This window comes from Schistosoma haematobium, chromosome 7, assembly GCF_000699445.3.
Source record: "Schistosoma haematobium chromosome 7, whole genome shotgun sequence".
NCBI lineage: Eukaryota > Metazoa > Platyhelminthes > Trematoda > Strigeidida > Schistosomatidae > Schistosoma > Schistosoma haematobium.
This window is the reverse complement of record NC_067202.1, coordinates 10,033,324-10,053,231: the sequence shown is the minus strand read 5'-3', so window position 1 is coordinate 10,053,231 and position 19,908 is coordinate 10,033,324. Positions and strand designations below refer to the sequence as shown.

General features: G+C 37.1%; 1 protein-coding gene across 2 annotated transcripts in view; it reads left to right on the top strand.

The window, feature by feature from the left end:
- Nucleotides 1-1,510: 1,510 nt before the first annotated feature.
- Nucleotides 1,511-19,908, top strand: part of ODF2_1 (outer dense fiber of sperm tails 2) — a gene marked incomplete at its 3' end in the record, with an annotated part of 53,322 nt that continues 34,924 nt past the window's right edge. The window contains exons 1-3 of one of the 2 annotated variants that reach the window (XM_012942885.3): nt 1,511-2,052; nt 5,357-5,454; nt 5,500-5,544. In XM_012942885.3, coding sequence (XP_012798339.2) covers nt 1,839-2,052; nt 5,357-5,454; nt 5,500-5,544 — 357 coding nt within the window. In that variant the 5' untranslated portion in view covers nt 1,511-1,838. Of the gene's footprint in view, nt 2,053-5,356; nt 5,455-5,499; nt 5,545-19,908 lie in introns of those variants that run through there. The other variant, XM_051217954.1, reaches the window with a different exon arrangement.

Below are 19,908 nucleotides of genomic sequence, written 5' to 3'. Positions count from 1 at the left end.
TTCACTTTCTCTCAAGCTATGGAATGTCTTAGTCGGTTCCCTCAGGGTTCAGAACTAGGATTTATTACTTTTTGGTTCATATAAACGATCTTCCCCACCAGGCATCGTCAGACTTGTTACCTTTCGCTGATCATGTGGGACACTGGAGAGATGTATGCAGCCAAGAGGATAAATTAGCGCTTCAGAATAAACCAACTTAACTTCAAAGTTGAGCAGATAACAACGGACTGACCTTTAACACTTCAAAGTGTAAAGTAGTCCATTTGAGACATGTTGCAGACTATGCATAAAACTTTGCCGATTTATTGTTGGAAGTATCTCAATTTGAAAAAGATCTAGAATTCTCGGCACTCTGTGATCTGACTTCTAACGCTAACTGAGACCAAAATGTTTGTCCAACAAACGTTGCAGTGGTAATATCGAAGCGCGTTTATGGCCGGATCGACAGTAGAACTTTCCACTTGATATTTAAGTTTTATTCGTCCCCATTTAGAGTACGGAAACATGGTACTTCCTTCCTTACTCCAATAAGATAAGCACGCTGGAACTTATCCAAGGGCGAACCGCGAAATAAGATTATGGACACAAATTCAAGCCTTATGAAGTGTGCCTCAAATTAATGAACCTTTGCCCATTAGAGTGGAGGCATCATAGAGGTGACCTGAGCAACACCTGCCCATGCCTATTCCCAACGCAAGCTTTGGGGATAGAGCCCAAAATTAGAGATATGGTGTAGCAGAACGGACTTTAGACATGCATTCTACTTTCTAAGGGTAGTCAGGTGTTAGAAATCACTGCGGACTTAGGTGATCCAAGTGACTTCTCAGGAGTCCTTTAAGAGAAAATTTGACATATTATTGAGAACAAAGAACGACTCTTCATTATGTTTTATTAATACTTTTTCCCTCATTCATTATGTAATACCTAGGTCCTTGCCTGGAAGCATCGGTGATTCAACTCTACCAGATACGGAAGCCCATTAAGCAAAAAGTTTTTGTATTCGTCCGAAACTAATTGAACTTTTTGAATCAATACAGGGATTGTGGAGATTATTAAGTTTTTGACTGAGATTGTAGCGTGGCGTCGAGTTGCAGTTGACTATGCTCACCACCACTAGAAGTTTACGTGCCAGATATCAGAAGGCAATTGGAGGTGGTAGCGAAGTATATTTGTTGATGATCTCGTGGTATCGGAAGAATACCGAGATCGTGCCACACGAGTACAAGCGGATTCACCGAGCGAATGTAAGTTCGTGCAAAGTCACAACAAACGGAAGGACGAATGGAAGAATAGTGGATGTCTTAAGTACAGTTAAACAAACAAGTACAGTAAAACAATCACTGGTACAATTGGTTATAATAATAATTGTTTCTATTAAACCAATCGCGTTCTCTTGATAAACGTAGGTCACTACAAGATCATGAACCGTTTGATGTCAGACCACCGTTGCAAACCTGAAAGCACTAGATGGCCGTTTCGTCCTTTTGTGAGACTCCTTCAGTCTTGAGCGCGAACGCTTAAACTACTGGTGTTGGTGTCCAACATCAACCAATCCATGAATTTTCGCGGCCCCTAGGCGGTCCTGGGTTGCAATCTCGTGAGAGGGATCGTGGATGGGCACTGCTGAGGAGTCTCACAATAGAACGAAACGGCCATCTAGTGCCTCCAGGTTTCTAACGGTGGTCTAACATCAATCGGTTCATGATCTCAATCAAAAACTATTTGAATCACTCTATATGGACAAAACGACCTTGACCAATGTTTTACTTTCTCAGTCCTAAGCGGTTGTCCAATCGGGCTCTCATTCTTGTTGTTCGTCCACATAGTGTGTTTTCAAAATGACTAAAAATACAGGCAAAAATACGTCATATATTCAACAACCTGGCAATGGAAACCCAATTCACTTACATATACCTGGCGATACACCGATCCATCTTCATGTCAATAAAAAAACACAGGTGTCTCGTATGCCTGGTTCGACAACTCCAAAAACACCTGATACCAGTCAGTACCAAGCACCATGGGTCCCACCACCAGGAAAAACAAGTTCAGGTAAATATCTGTTGGGTAAAACATTTCAAAAACATGTGCATTGGGTGTAAAAGCACTTTCATTACTAATCTAGTTATTCAGCTTGTTTTGAGTTAAAGTCGGTTCCCAATCCCTATATTTCGCGGAAGTTTTAGGGATTTTGTCCCATTTCCCCACAATCGGGAGATTGGGATACCAATTAAACAAGACATGCATGTTTTCTTTGTGCCCTAAGTAATATTTATCTCTACCTATCCTGTCTCAGCAGTACGACACATTCTTGGTTAAAGTAGAAAGTTGCAGATTGATGTGCATCTGGGAATATGCTCTCTTTGTTGATTTATTTGGACTTATGAGTGTTCATGCTGACACAGATTTTGGCTGCATTATAGTAGAGCTAAGTAGCATTCTTACTCCTATTTGAGTAGACAAATTATAATTGCTCTTTCTACATAACTTTCCATAAATGTGCTCCAACACAGTTATTTTTATTTCATTGTATATATACATATAATATGACTGATCTTTGTAGATAGATTACTTCTGCCAACAACTTTCATTTTCTTAACTTGAAAGACCTGTGGATACGAAATACACAACTGATCCTTACTATTATTGAGCCAAATTCATTAGGATACTGTTTTGAAGTATCAGCCAACTTTTCTCATTATTAACACGAACAAGTTTAGGAAAAAAACTACACAGATCTTGCGGATTACGGCAATTGAGGTTATTTTGAATTATGTTCCTAATTTCCACATTATCCTAATAGGTTCGGCAAAGTCTTAGCATTTGTTTTATTTCAACGCCTTAATTCACATTCATGAAAATCGCGTCGCTGTTAAGACTATACTACGTATATTGCTTAGTTGTAATTTGTGATCACAGTTCGTTGTAAATATATTCAAATGTTTCCTACCAAAGTATTAAGATGTGTACGACAGCACTCGCGATGGTAGATGTAGTTTTTATGTTAAACCGAACTTTCCATGTAGACCGGCGATGAACATGAAAACCTCTTCAAAGTCACAGCGCATATATCAAACCACCATTCAGTCTACCAAGGATAAAATAGATGATCTCATGGAGGAAATGTTGCTGGATGAATGATTTTTATCCTCAAAAACATTGGTCCATTCGAAAAGCACAGAGCATCACTAGGGGCTGAAGTTTGGGGTCAGGACTAAATTTTAAGATTTAAAGTGCTGGTGTAAGTCTTGAATTTAGGATTTAAGCTTATTAGTTTACGATCATTCTATATGTAGCCTGAACCTGAACTCTGGATGTAAATCCCAAACTATGCAACTTAATTCTAAGCTCTTCCTTCTGATTCTAACGCTAAACCATAATCCTAATCCTGTCAGTATAAGTCATTATTTCATATTTGGTGTTGGCTGAATGAGTTAAGAACTAGTCTGGGTTATTTAAAGGATAGTTCAGGCTAATCGGTGCAGTTTAGTTTTACTGCGTTTATAACTCTGTTTTTCCACTTCCTCCATATTTACGTAGATTTTTTGTAATATGAAACCCTAGCTCCATCATTATTTTTGTTCAAAACTACTGTTGTCATAGTCGCTTTGTTGAAGTAGGCATCGGTCTTGACTCAGAATGCATCCGTGAGCTTCCTTCCATGCAGGACTTCGCGATGTACTTCCTTGTAGGAGTTCAATTGGATACCAACAATCTTCTCAGCCACTTAAAAATGTTGAGGAAGATTCCGCATGGTTTTTCTATCTACAATGTTGACTGCTTTCTCTTAATCAGGGAAGTCGATGTATAGTGATCAGTTCCGTTTAATTGATGGTTCAACATTGTCGCGACTTGTTCGATACATGATCGACGCAATCTGAAGCCATCCTGTTGTTTTAGGAGTTTGGCATCTGAATCTTCAATGTCATAAACAACTTTTTGTCTAGATTGTGCCCAATGGGTTTATTTATTTATTTATTATTTATCTGGACATAAATATTGGTACGAAGGGGCACTTAATACAAATGCACCACATATGCACTACAAAAGGGCTGGGTTACTAACCGGGTGCCTAGACTGAAGCAGGTAGTTTTCTTAGGGGACCACACCCCGATCCTTCAACCTAATGGTCTGATCCATAAGGCAGTGTTGTAACGTAAGGAAATGCAGTCCCATGGTAGCCGGTGGCCAGTAATTGGTTCATACGCCATTTGTTCCCTTAGGATCCTGGAGTCCATGTGCACCATTAGTTTGGAATGAGGGTTCTCCAACTTCCCTAGGTGGACTTTCTGTGTCCAACAACCCGGTTAAAGCACCGGACATTCACTTTTCGTCCTCTTAATTTCGTAAACAACAGTAATGTCACGAGAATGCAGTGAGCAGGACTTCCTTGGCAGTGCACATGTCCGTGTGAAAGCATTTGGAGAGGGAGAGCTGACTCTTCCCACCCTCAGCCGTACCAGGGCATTTGAGGGCCCAATGGGTTTCACTTATTCCAAACACTACCAGGTCGTATCTCCTCACTTCACTGGTTATTTAAGTTACCGTTTCGGTCTTCCACGTTGCCTGGAAATTTTATGTACTTACATTAATCGTTGCTCTGATTGTCAGAAGAGGCATCAGCTTAATGGCTTTCAAAAAACATAGGCTTTCACAATAAGGCAGCATAACTCTTATTTGTGAAAACCCTTCAATCCACAGGTTAGAGCTTAAAAGAATTATTTAGTTTACTCTGGTTAGCGCTTTGTAGATATGTTCTTTTGTATGAGCTATGGTTACTAACTTTACTCTCAATCATTCTCCCTTCTTCGCTCTTGGAACTAGCAATAACCCTAAGAGACTCGTTACGGAGTCTGTGTAGTCAAGACTTGGTTAAATTGACTTATATCAAGAGAAATCTGAACACAACGCAATTATTTTCTAGTTTCTATATCAGTAATGTTGATTAATGTTCATCACCTTAAGTGAATGTGGGATGTTATCAGCTTATGCATTTATTCAACAAATACAAAAATTTTGTTCGTCGTGTTAAAAGAGATGTTCAGAATTAGCAAGCATGTGTCATAGTTCTTCGTCTCAGTAGCTTGGGAAACCGTGGGGCATATTTTTTCTGGTATTGGTATCATAATTACTATACAAAATGAATGTTTATCAACTAAACAATGGTAGGCCTACTATCTTAGATACCTAACTTTCAACAATAGGTTGGTGTTCATATCTCCTACTTTGGCAAATAACGTACATTTTATCTAATTGCTCAGGTTAATGGATTGTGCAGTATACATTTCATTCGATACTTGAGCATGTTTTCCTTAACAAACAATGGATACTGACCTACTTGAAAAATTATTTACAGGGCGGTACGTATACGACCCGACACGTTGCGTAAGAATGAAGTCTAATGAAAGGAAACCCCGATCACGTTCTGTGGAATCTATTAGTGATGTACATAAGGTGAGTTAAGACGTTCAGTTTTGATATCATATATATCATTAACAGTATTTACTAATGAGTAGTGTTCTGGCTCATCAATTCGCCTCTTAAAACAAGCAGGAATAATCTTTGGTTGTAATATTTCCACAACATGTACTTAAAAATAGGTGTGACAATGGCAAGACCTAATAATACTCTCTGAAGCAAATAATTTAAATAATTGGTTTATGCTCTCCATTTATTTTTCAACATATCTATTTTGTCAGACTAAACTATTACGTCGCTACTTATAAACTTATTTTGCTCAGTAAACTAAATGTTTATATGTAGAGTATTCCCTTAAAACTTCTTGCCAAAACATATTGTTATGACCTTGCGTCTCCCAATTATTTTGTTTTTGCCAAAATCCCTGTCGCCAATTGTTATGACCTTGGATGTCTGACTTTTCGATCACACGACTTATCTACCAATCCGAATACGACTTATACGAATCTTCGCACTAGGCCAACCAATGACGTTCAACCGGTGTGGGCAGTTTAGTGTCCTTATTGGTCCTGTCCTACGAGCCCTTCCACTTGAGTCCAGAACAAGATACCAGCTTCCGAATCAGAGCAGATCAGACCAGAATCAGAGCAGATCGTTTATTTCAGGCATACTTCGTTTATATATCCATCACACAGACCTCAACGTACCATAAAATAGGAAATAATATTTGTACACAAATAAGCCCAAAAAGTGGCTGTGGATGTGGGAGGCAGTAGTTAATAAGCTGAACATAACTTAAGAACCGTAAATCGTACAATAATAAGTTATAGGTCAAAATAAAGCTTATAATAAGAGGAATATAAATATATGTAATGTAATTGTTGAATAATTATACAATAAGAATATTTATAGAATATTAGTCCATTAATAGTCCTCGGGAGTTACCTGTAATTTAATCTCCACTCGGACATAACACCTCCCCCTTTTTTTTTTGAAAAACCCAACTTTAGATTCTGATTTAAAAAAAAGAATCATATGTGACTTTAAATTCCTCAACATTCTCCTCCTCCTCGAAATAATGTTGGGTCCTTATGGCTCCAAAATACAACTAGTAGGACTTTATTTAAACCATGTTTCTCGTATTGACTGGAGAAGCCACTAAAAATGACTAGATGATGATGAACGGCCTTTGATCTGAGTTCATTATTTTCAAATTCATTATGAATCTCGTTAGCAGATAACGAGTCATTAAGAAAGTCAACGTCTAACAGAATTAAATTAGATTTTTGGCCATCATTCGACTCAGCTGACATATTTCCCTCATTGTTATAAGAAGTTTCATCAAAATCATATGCATTATTCTGAGAATCAATATCTGACACACTGTCATTAGAAATGGGATAGGTTGACTCAATATAAAATTCTGTCTTCCGGTGATTTTGAGTAACATCTGGTACAATTTGGTTCATCGTGTTGCTCCAGTTATTTTCTGAATACGAGTCACCATAGCTTTTTCGACTAATAGCACGTGGACCACAATTTTGTTCGAGCTGACGTTTATTTTCGCAGCTAGACAGTACCAGTAGTGTTTCATTTGATTCTGGACTCTGGGCATCATCTACAGGATCTGGCTTCTGATCATCTGGTATTGTCACAACTTCATGTGCATTTAACACAATATTTTCTTGCTCTGAGCTGGACACGTTACCAATATTACGTTTTCCTTCTGGTATAGAGGATTTGAATCCTGCACAGGATATGCTTCTGAAATGTCCATTACTGCACCATTATCTGCATGATATATAGATTTCTTATTTTCTGCTTGAATGCAAAGTCTGCCCAAAACTGTTATAAATAGCTCTTGTTGCAAGGCAAACATCTTCTGCTGGTGCTGTAATATTAACCGCAACTGTTCGAAAGAAATCGACATTTTTTTTTTTTGCCAATAATATTAGCTCCAAAAATCACCGGCAATTATACAGCTAATTTATTTCCAAAATCTGAGTCACCACTTGTATTATTATTATTTCTTTGTTGCCAAAATCCCCGTCGCCAATTGTTATGACCTTGCGTCTCCCAATTATTTTGTTTTTGCCAAAATCCCTGTCGCCAATTGTTATGACCTTGGATGTCTGACTTTTCGATCACACGACTTATCTACCAATCCGAATACGACTTATACGAATCTTCGCACTAGGCCAACCAATGACGTTCAACCGGTGTGGGCAGTTTAGTGTCCTTATTGGTCCTGTCCTACGAGCCCTTCCACTTGAGTCCAGAACAAGATACCAGCTTCCGAATCAGAGCAGATCAGACCAGAATCAGAGCAGATCGTTTATTTCAGGCATACTTCGTTTATATATCCATCACACAGACCTCAACGTACCATAAAATAGGAAATAATATTTGTACACAAATAAGCCCAAAAAGTGGCTGTGGATGTGGGAGGCAGTAGTTAATAAGCTGAACATAACTTAAGAACCGTAAATCGTACAATAATAAGTTATAGGTCAAAATAAAGCTTATAATAAGAGGAATATAAATATATGTAATGCAATTGTTGAATAATTATACAATAAGAATATTTATAGAATATTAGTCCATTAATAGTCCTCGGGAGTTACCTGTAATTTAATCTCCACTCGGACATAACACCTCCCCCTTTTTTTTTGAAAAACCCAACTTTAGATTCTGATTTAAAAAAAAGAATCATATGTGACTTTAAATTCCTCAACATTCTCCTCCTCCTCGAAATAATGTTGGGTCCTTATGGCTCCAAAATACAACTAGTAGGACTTTATTTAAACCATGTTTCTCGTATTGACTGGAGAAGCCACTAAAAATGACTAGATGATGATGAACGGCCTTTGATCTGAGTTCATTATTTTCAAATTCATTATGAATCTCGTTAGCAGATAACGAGTCATTAAGAAAGTCAACGTCTAACAGAATTAAATTAGATTTTTGGCCATCATTCGACTCAGCTGACATATTTCCCTCATTGTTATAAGAAGTTTCATCAAAATCATATGCATTATTCTGAGAATCAATATCTGACACACTGTCATTAGAAATGGGATAGGTTGACTCAATATAAAATTCTGTCTTCCGGTGATTTTGAGTAACATCTGGTACAATTTGGTTCATCGTGTTGCTCCAGTTATTTTCTGAATACGAGTCACCATAGCTTTTTCGACTAATAGCACGTGGACCACAATTTTGTTCGAGCTGACGTTTATTTTCGCAGCTAGACAGTACCAGTAGTGTTTCATTTGATTCTGGACTCTGGGCATCATCTACAGGATCTGGCTTCTGATCATCTGGTATTGTCACAACTTCATGTGCATTTAACACAATATTTTCTTGCTCTGAGCTGGACACGTTACCAATATTACGTTTTCCTTCTGGTATAGAGGGATTTGAATCCTGCACAGGATATGCTTCTGAAATGTCCATTACTGCACCATTATCTGCATGATATATAGATTTCTTATTTTCTGCTTGAATGCAAAGTCTGCCCAAAACTGTTATAAATAGCTCTTGTTGCAAGGCAAACATCTTCTGCTGGTGCTGTAATATTAACCGCAACTGTTCGAAAGAAATCGACATTTTTTTTTTGCCAATAATATTAGCTCCAAAAATCACCGGCAATTATACAGCTAATTTATTTCCAAAATCTGAGTCACCACTTGTATTATTATTATTTCTTTGTTGCCAAAATCCCCGTCGCCAATTGTTATGACCTTGCGTCTCCCAATTATTTTGTTTTTGCCAAAATCCCTGTCGCCAATTGTTATGACCTTGGATGTCTGACTTTTCGATCACACGACTTATCTACCAATCCGAATACGACTTATACGAATCTTCGCACTAGGCCAACCAATGACGTTCAACCGGTGTGGGCAGTTTAGTGTCCTTATTGGTCCTGTCCTACGAGCCCTTCCACTTGAGTCCAGAACAAGATACCAGCTTCCGAATCAGAGCAGATCAGACCAGAATCAGAGCAGATCGTTTATTTCAGGCATACTTCGTTTATATATCCATCACACAGACCTCAACGTACCATAAAATAGGAAATAATATTTGTACACAAATAAGCCCAAAAAGTGGCTGTGGATGTGGGAGGCAGTAGTTAATAAGCTGAACATAACTTAAGAACCGTAAATCGTACAATAATAAGTTATAGGTCAAAATAAAGCTTATAATAAGAGGAATATAAATATATGTAATGTAATTGTTGAATAATTATACAATAAGAATATTTATAGAATATTAGTCCATTAATAGTCCTCGGGAGTTACCTGTAATTTAATCTCCACTCGGACATAACACCTCCCCCTTTTTTTTTTTGAAAAACCCAACTTTAGATTCTGATTTAAAAAAAAGAATCATATGTGACTTTAAATTCCTCAACATTCTCCTCCTCCTCGAAATAATGTTGGGTCCTTATGGCTCCAAAATACAACTAGTAGGACTTTATTTAAACCATGTTTCTCGTATTGACTGGAGAAGCCACTAAAAATGACTAGATGATGATGAACGGCCTTTGATCTGAGTTCATTATTTTCAAATTCATTATGAATCTCGTTAGCAGATAACGAGTCATTAAGAAAGTCAACGTCTAACAGAATTAAATTAGATTTTTGGCCATCATTCGACTCAGCTGACATATTTCCCTCATTGTTATAAGAAGTTTCATCAAAATCATATGCATTATTCTGAGAATCAATATCTGACACACTGTCATTAGAAATGGGATAGGTTGACTCAATATAAAATTCTGTCTTCCGGTGATTTTGAGTAACATCTGGTACAATTTGGTTCATCGTGTTGCTCCAGTTATTTTCTGAATACGAGTCACCATAGCTTTTTCGACTAATAGCACGTGGACCACAATTTTGTTCGAGCTGACGTTTATTTTCGCAGCTAGACAGTACCAGTAGTGTTTCATTTGATTCTGGACTCTGGGCATCATCTACAGGATCTGGCTTCTGATCATCTGGTATTGTCACAACTTCATGTGCATTTAACACAATATTTTCTTGCTCTGAGCTGGACACGTTACCAATATTACGTTTTCCTTCTGGTATAGAGGGATTTGAATCCTGCACAGGATATGCTTCTGAAATGTCCATTACTGCACCATTATCTGCATGATATATAGATTTCTTATTTTCTGCTTGAATGCAAAGTCTGCCCAAAACTGTTATAAATAGCTCTTGTTGCAAGGCAAACATCTTCTGCTGGTGCTGTAATATTAACCGCAACTGTTCGAAAGAAATCGACATTTTTTTTTTTGCCAATAATATTAGCTCCAAAAATCACCGGCAATTATACAGCTAATTTATTTCCAAAATCTGAGTCACCACTTGTATTATTATTATTTCTTTGTTGCCAAAATCCCCGTCGCCAATTGTTATGACCTTGCGTCTCCCAATTATTTTGTTTTTGCCAAAATCCCTGTCGCCAATTGTTATGACCTTGGATGTCTGACTTTTCGATCACACGACTTATCTACCAATCCGAATACGACTTATACGAATCTTCGCACTAGGCCAACCAATGACGTTCAACCGGTGTGGGCAGTTTAGTGTCCTTATTGGTCCTGTCCTACGAGCCCTTCCACTTGAGTCCAGAACAAGATACCAGCTTCCGAATCAGAGCAGATCAGACCAGAATCAGAGCAGATCGTTTATTTCAGGCATACTTCGTTTATATATCCATCACACAGACCTCAACGTACCATAAAATAGGAAATAATATTTGTACACAAATAAGCCCAAAAAGTGGCTGTGGATGTGGGAGGCAGTAGTTAATAAGCTGAACATAACTTAAGAACCGTAAATCGTACAATAATAAGTTATAGGTCAAAATAAAGCTTATAATAAGAGGAATATAAATATATGTAATGTAATTGTTGAATAATTATACAATAAGAATATTTATAGAATATTAGTCCATTAATAGTCCTCGGGAGTTACCTGTAATTTAATCTCCACTCGGACATAACACCTCCCCCTTTTTTTTTTTTGAAAAACCCAACTTTAGATTCTGATTTAAAAAAAAGAATCATATGTGACTTTAAATTCCTCAACATTCTCCTCCTCCTCGAAATAATGTTGGGTCCTTATGGCTCCAAAATACAACTAGTAGGACTTTATTTAAACCATGTTTCTCGTATTGACTGGAGAAGCCACTAAAAATGACTAGATGATGATGAACGGCCTTTGATCTGAGTTCATTATTTTCAAATTCATTATGAATCTCGTTAGCAGATAACGAGTCATTAAGAAAGTCAACGTCTAACAGAATTAAATTAGATTTTTGGCCATCATTCGACTCAGCTGACATATTTCCCTCATTGTTATAAGAAGTTTCATCAAAATCATATGCATTATTCTGAGAATCAATATCTGACACACTGTCATTAGAAATGGGATAGGTTGACTCAATATAAAATTCTGTCTTCCGGTGATTTTGAGTAACATCTGGTACAATTTGGTTCATCGTGTTGCTCCAGTTATTTTCTGAATACGAGTCACCATAGCTTTTTCGACTAATAGCACGTGGACCACAATTTTGTTCGAGCTGACGTTTATTTTCGCAGCTAGACAGTACCAGTAGTGTTTCATTTGATTCTGGACTCTGGGCATCATCTACAGGATCTGGCTTCTGATCATCTGGTATTGTCACAACTTCATGTGCATTTAACACAATATTTTCTTGCTCTGAGCTGGACACGTTACCAATATTACGTTTTCCTTCTGGTATAGAGGGATTTGAATCCTGCACAGGATATGCTTCTGAAATGTCCATTACTGCACCATTATCTGCATGATATATAGATTTCTTATTTTCTGCTTGAATGCAAAGTCTGCCCAAAACTGTTATAAATAGCTCTTGTTGCAAGGCAAACATCTTCTGCTGGTGCTGTAATATTAACCGCAACTGTTCGAAAGAAATCGACATTTTTTTTTTTGCCAATAATATTAGCTCCAAAAATCACCGGCAATTATACAGCTAATTTATTTCCAAAATCTGAGTCACCACTTGTATTATTATTATTTCTTTGTTGCCAAAATCCCCGTCGCCAATTGTTATGACCTTGCGTCTCCCAATTATTTTGTTTTTGCCAAAATCCCTGTCGCCAATTGTTATGACCTTGGATGTCTGACTTTTCGATCACACGACTTATCTACCAATCCGAATACGACTTATACGAATCTTCGCACTAGGCCAACCAATGACGTTCAACCGGTGTGGGCAGTTTAGTGTCCTTATTGGTCCTGTCCTACGAGCCCTTCCACTTGAGTCCAGAACAAGATACCAGCTTCCGAATCAGAGCAGATCAGACCAGAATCAGAGCAGATCGTTTATTTCAGGCATACTTCGTTTATATATCCATCACACAGACCTCAACGTACCATAAAATAGGAAATAATATTTGTACACAAATAAGCCCAAAAAGTGGCTGTGGATGTGGGAGGCAGTAGTTAATAAGCTGAACATAACTTAAGAACCGTAAATCGTACAATAATAAGTTATAGGTCAAAATAAAGCTTATAATAAGAGGAATATAAATATATGTAATGTAATTGTTGAATAATTATACAATAAGAATATTTATAGAATATTAGTCCATTAATAGTCCTCGGGAGTTACCTGTAATTTAATCTCCACTCGGACATAACACCTCCCCCTTTTTTTTTGAAAAACCCAACTTTAGATTCTGATTTAAAAAAAAGAATCATATGTGACTTTAAATTCCTCAACATTCTCCTCCTCCTCGAAATAATGTTGGGTCCTTATGGCTCCAAAATACAACTAGTAGGACTTTATTTAAACCATGTTTCTCGTATTGACTGGAGAAGCCACTAAAAATGACTAGATGATGATGAACGGCCTTTGATCTGAGTTCATTATTTTCAAATTCATTATGAATCTCGTTAGCAGATAACGAGTCATTAAGAAAGTCAACGTCTAACAGAATTAAATTAGATTTTTGGCCATCATTCGACTCAGCTGACATATTTCCCTCATTGTTATAAGAAGTTTCATCAAAATCATATGCATTATTCTGAGAATCAATATCTGACACACTGTCATTAGAAATGGGATAGGTTGACTCAATATAAAATTCTGTCTTCCGGTGATTTTGAGTAACATCTGGTACAATTTGGTTCATCGTGTTGCTCCAGTTATTTTCTGAATACGAGTCACCATAGCTTTTTCGACTAATAGCACGTGGACCACAATTTTGTTCGAGCTGACGTTTATTTTCGCAGCTAGACAGTACCAGTAGTGTTTCATTTGATTCTGGACTCTGGGCATCATCTACAGGATCTGGCTTCTGATCATCTGGTATTGTCACAACTTCATGTGCATTTAACACAATATTTTCTTGCTCTGAGCTGGACACGTTACCAATATTACGTTTTCCTTCTGGTATAGAGGGATTTGAATCCTGCACAGGATATGCTTCTGAAATGTCCATTACTGCACCATTATCTGCATGATATATAGATTTCTTATTTTCTGCTTGAATGCAAAGTCTGCCCAAAACTGTTATAAATAGCTCTTGTTGCAAGGCAAACATCTTCTGCTGGTGCTGTAATATTAACCGCAACTGTTCGAAAGAAATCGACATTTTTTTTTTGCCAATAATATTAGCTCCAAAAATCACCGGCAATTATACAGCTAATTTATTTCCAAAATCTGAGTCACCACTTGTATTATTATTATTTCTTTGTTGCCAAAATCCCCGTCGCCAATTGTTATGACCTTGCGTCTCCCAATTATTTTGTTTTTGCCAAAATCCCTGTCGCCAATTGTTATGACCTTGGATGTCTGACTTTTCGATCACACGACTTATCTACCAATCCGAATACGACTTATACGAATCTTCGCACTAGGCCAACCAATGACGTTCAACCGGTGTGGGCAGTTTAGTGTCCTTATTGGTCCTGTCCTACGAGCCCTTCCACTTGAGTCCAGAACAAGATACCAGCTTCCGAATCAGAGCAGATCAGACCAGAATCAGAGCAGATCGTTTATTTCAGGCATACTTCGTTTATATATCCATCACACAGACCTCAACGTACCATAAAATAGGAAATAATATTTGTACACAAATAAGCCCAAAAAGTGGCTGTGGATGTGGGAGGCAGTAGTTAATAAGCTGAACATAACTTAAGAACCGTAAATCGTACAATAATAAGTTATAGGTCAAAATAAAGCTTATAATAAGAGGAATATAAATATATGTAATGTAATTGTTGAATAATTATACAATAAGAATATTTATAGAATATTAGTCCATTAATAGTCCTCGGGAGTTACCTGTAATTTAATCTCCACTCGGACATAACACCTCCCCCTTTTTTTTTTTTGAAAAACCCAACTTTAGATTCTGATTTAAAAAAAAAGAATCATATGTGACTTTAAATTCCTCAACATTCTCCTCCTCCTCGAAATAATGTTGGGTCCTTATGGCTCCAAAATACAACTAGTAGGACTTTATTTAAACCATGTTTCTCGTATTGACTGGAGAAGCCACTAAAAATGACTAGATGATGATGAACGGCCTTTGATCTGAGTTCATTATTTTCAAATTCATTATGAATCTCGTTAGCAGATAACGAGTCATTAAGAAAGTCAACGTCTAACAGAATTAAATTAGATTTTTGGCCATCATTCGACTCAGCTGACATATTTCCCTCATTGTTATAAGAAGTTTCATCAAAATCATATGCATTATTCTGAGAATCAATATCTGACACACTGTCATTAGAAATGGGATAGGTTGACTCAATATAAAATTCTGTCTTCCGGTGATTTTGAGTAACATCTGGTACAATTTGGTTCATCGTGTTGCTCCAGTTATTTTCTGAATACGAGTCACCATAGCTTTTTCGACTAATAGCACGTGGACCACAATTTTGTTCGAGCTGACGTTTATTTTCGCAGCTAGACAGTACCAGTAGTGTTTCATTTGATTCTGGACTCTGGGCATCATCTACAGGATCTGGCTTCTGATCATCTGGTATTGTCACAACTTCATGTGCATTTAACACAATATTTTCTTGCTCTGAGCTGGACACGTTACCAATATTACGTTTTCCTTCTGGTATAGAGGGATTTGAATCCTGCACAGGATATGCTTCTGAAATGTCCATTACTGCACCATTATCTGCATGATATATAGATTTCTTATTTTCTGCTTGAATGCAAAGTCTGCCCAAAACTGTTATAAATAGCTCTTGTTGCAAGGCAAACATCTTCTGCTGGTGCTGTAATATTAACCGCAACTGTTCGAAAGAAATCGACATTTTTTTTTTTGCCAATAATATTAGCTCCAAAAATCACCGGCAATTATACAGCTAATTTATTTCCAAAATCTGAGTCACCACTTGTATTATTATTATTTCTTTGTTGCCAAAATCCCCGTCGCCAATTGTTATGACCTTGCGTCTCCCAATTATTTTGTTTTTGCCAAAATCCCTGTCGCCAATTGTTATGACCTTGGATGTCTGACTTTTCGATCACACGACTTATCTACCAATCCGAATACGACTTATACGAATCTTCGCACTAGGCCAACCAATGACGTTCAACCGGTGTGGGCAGTTTAGTGTCCTTATTGGTCCTGTCCTACGAGCCCTTCCACTTGAGTCCAGAACAAGATACCAGCTTCCGAATCAGAGCAGATCAGACCAGAATCAGAGCAGATCGTTTATTTCAGGCATACTTCGTTTATATATCCATCACACAGACCTCAACGTACCATAAAATAGGAAATAATATTTGTACACAAATAAGCCCAAAAAGTGGCTGTGGATGTGGGAGGCAGTAGTTAATAAGCTGAACATAACTTAAGAACCGTAAATCGTACAATAATAAGTTATAGGTCAAAATAAAGCTTATAATAAGAGGAATATAAATATATGTAATGTAATTGTTGAATAATTATACAATAAGAATATTTATAGAATATTAGTCCATTAATAGTCCTCGGGAGTTACCTGTAATTTAATCTCCACTCGGACATAACACCTCCCCCTTTTTTTTTTGAAAAACCCAACTTTAGATTCTGATTTAAAAAAAGAATCATATGTGACTTTAAATTCCTCAACATTCTCCTCCTCCTCGAAATAATGTTGGGTCCTTATGGCTCCAAAATACAACTAGTAGGACTTTATTTAAACCATGTTTCTCGTATTGACTGGAGAAGCCACTAAAAATGACTAGATGATGATGAACGGCCTTTGATCTGAGTTCATTATTTTCAAATTCATTATGAATCTCGTTAGCAGATAACGAGTCATTAAGAAAGTCAACGTCTAACAGAATTAAATTAGATTTTTGGCCATCATTCGACTCAGCTGACATATTTCCCTCATTGTTATAAGAAGTTTCATCAAAATCATATGCATTATTCTGAGAATCAATATCTGACACACTGTCATTAGAAATGGGATAGGTTGACTCAATATAAAATTCTGTCTTCCGGTGATTTTGAGTAACATCTGGTACAATTTGGTTCATCGTGTTGCTCCAGTTATTTTCTGAATACGAGTCACCATAGCTTTTTCGACTAATAGCACGTGGACCACAATTTTGTTCGAGCTGACGTTTATTTTCGCAGCTAGACAGTACCAGTAGTGTTTCATTTGATTCTGGACTCTGGGCATCATCTACAGGATCTGGCTTCTGATCATCTGGTATTGTCACAACTTCATGTGCATTTAACACAATATTTTCTTGCTCTGAGCTGGACACGTTACCAATATTACGTTTTCCTTCTGGTATAGAGGGATTTGAATCCTGCACAGGATATGCTTCTGAAATGTCCATTACTGCACCATTATCTGCATGATATATAGATTTCTTATTTTCTGCTTGAATGCAAAGTCTGCCCAAAACTGTTATAAATAGCTCTTGTTGCAAGGCAAACATCTTCTGCTGGTGCTGTAATATTAACCGCAACTGTTCGAAAGAAATCGACATTTTTTTTTTTTGCCAATAATATTAGCTCCAAAAATCACCGGCAATTATACAGCTAATTTATTTCCAAAATCTGAGTCACCACTTGTATTATTATTATTTCTTTGTTGCCAAAATCCCCGTCGCCAATTGTTATGACCTTGCGTCTCCCAATTATTTTGTTTTTGCCAAAATCCCTGTCGCCAATTGTTATGACCTTGGATGTCTGACTTTTCGATCACACGACTTATCTACCAATCCGAATACGACTTATACGAATCTTCGCACTAGGCCAACCAATGACGTTCAACCGGTGTGGGCAGTTTAGTGTCCTTATTGGTCCTGTCCTACGAGCCCTTCCACTTGAGTCCAGAACAAGATACCAGCTTCCGAATCAGAGCAGATCAGACCAGAATCAGAGCAGATCGTTTATTTCAGGCATACTTCGTTTATATATCCATCACACAGACCTCAACGTACCATAAAATAGGAAATAATATTTGTACACAAATAAGCCCAAAAAGTGGCTGTGGATGTGGGAGGCAGTAGTTAATAAGCTGAACATAACTTAAGAACCGTAAATCGTACAATAATAAGTTATAGGTCAAAATAAAGCTTATAATAAGAGGAATATAAATATATGTAATGTAATTGTTGAATAATTATACAATAAGAATATTTATAGAATATTAGTCCATTAATAGTCCTCGGGAGTTACCTGTAATTTAATCTCCACTCGGACATAACACCTCCCCCTTTTTTTTTTGAAAAACCCAACTTTAGATTCTGATTTAAAAAAAGAATCATATGTGACTTTAAATTCCTCAACATTCTCCTCCTCCTCGAAATAATGTTGGGTCCTTATGGCTCCAAAATACAACTAGTAGGACTTTATTTAAACCATGTTTCTCGTATTGACTGGAGAAGCCACTAAAAATGACTAGATGATGATGAACGGCCTTTGATCTGAGTTCATTATTTTCAAATTCATTATGAATCTCGTTAGCAGATAACGAGTCATTAAGAAAGTCAACGTCTAACAGAATTAAATTAGATTTTTGGCCATCATTCGACTCAGCTGACATATTTCCCTCATTGTTATAAGAAGTTTCATCAAAATCATATGCATTATTCTGAGAATCAATATCTGACACACTGTCATTAGAAATGGGATAGGTTGACTCAATATAAAATTCTGTCTTCCGGTGATTTTGAGTAACATCTGGTACAATTTGGTTCATCGTGTTGCTCCAGTTATTTTCTGAATACGAGTCACCATAGCTTTTTCGACTAATAGCACGTGGACCACAATTTTGTTCGAGCTGACGTTTATTTTCGCAGCTAGACAGTACCAGTAGTGTTTCATTTGATTCTGGACTCTGGGCATCATCTACAGGATCTGGCTTCTGATCATCTGGTATTGTCACAACTTCATGTGCATTTAACACAATATTTTCTTGCTCTGAGCTGGACACGTTACCAATATTACGTTTTCCTTCTGGTATAGAGGGATTTGAATCCTGCACAGGATATGCTTCTGAAATGTCCATTACTGCACCATTATCTGCATGATATATAGATTTCTTATTTTCTGCTTGAATGCAAAGTCTGCCCAAAACTGTTATAAATAGCTCTTGTTGCAAGGCAAACATCTTCTGCTGGTGCTGTAATATTAACCGCAACTGTTCGAAAGAAATCGACATTTTTTTTTGCCAATAATATTAGCTCCAAAAATCACCGGCAATTATACAGCTAATTTATTTCCAAAATCTGAGTCACCACTTGTATTATTATTATTTCTTTGTTGCCAAAATCCCCGTCGCCAATTGTTATGACCTTGCGTCTCCCAATTATTTTGTTTTTGCCAAAATCCCTGTCGCCAATTGTTATGACCTTGGATGTCTGACTTTTCGATCACACGACTTATCTACCAATCCGAATACGACTTATACGAATCTTCGCACTAGGCCAACCAATGACGTTCAACCGGTGTGGGCAGTTTAGTGTCCTTATTGGTCCTGTCCTACGAGCCCTTCCACTTGAGTCCAGAACAAGATACCAGCTTCCGAATCAGAGCAGATCAGACCAGAATCAGAGCAGATCGTTTATTTCAGGCATACTTCGTTTATATATCCATCACACAGACCTCAACGTACCATAAAATAGGAAATAATATTTGTACACAAATAAGCCCAAAAAGTGGCTGTGGATGTGGGAGGCAGTAGTTAATAAGCTGAACATAACTTAAGAACCGTAAATCGTACAATAATAAGTTATAGGTCAAAATAAAGCTTATAATAAGAGGAATATAAATATATGTAATGTAATTGTTGAATAATTATACAATAAGAATATTTATAGAATATTAGTCCATTAATAGTCCTCGGGAGTTACCTGTAATTTAATCTCCACTCGGACATAACACCTCCCCCTTTTTTTTTTGAAAAACCCAACTTTAGATTCTGATTTAAAAAAAGAATCATATGTGACTTTAAATTCCTCAACATT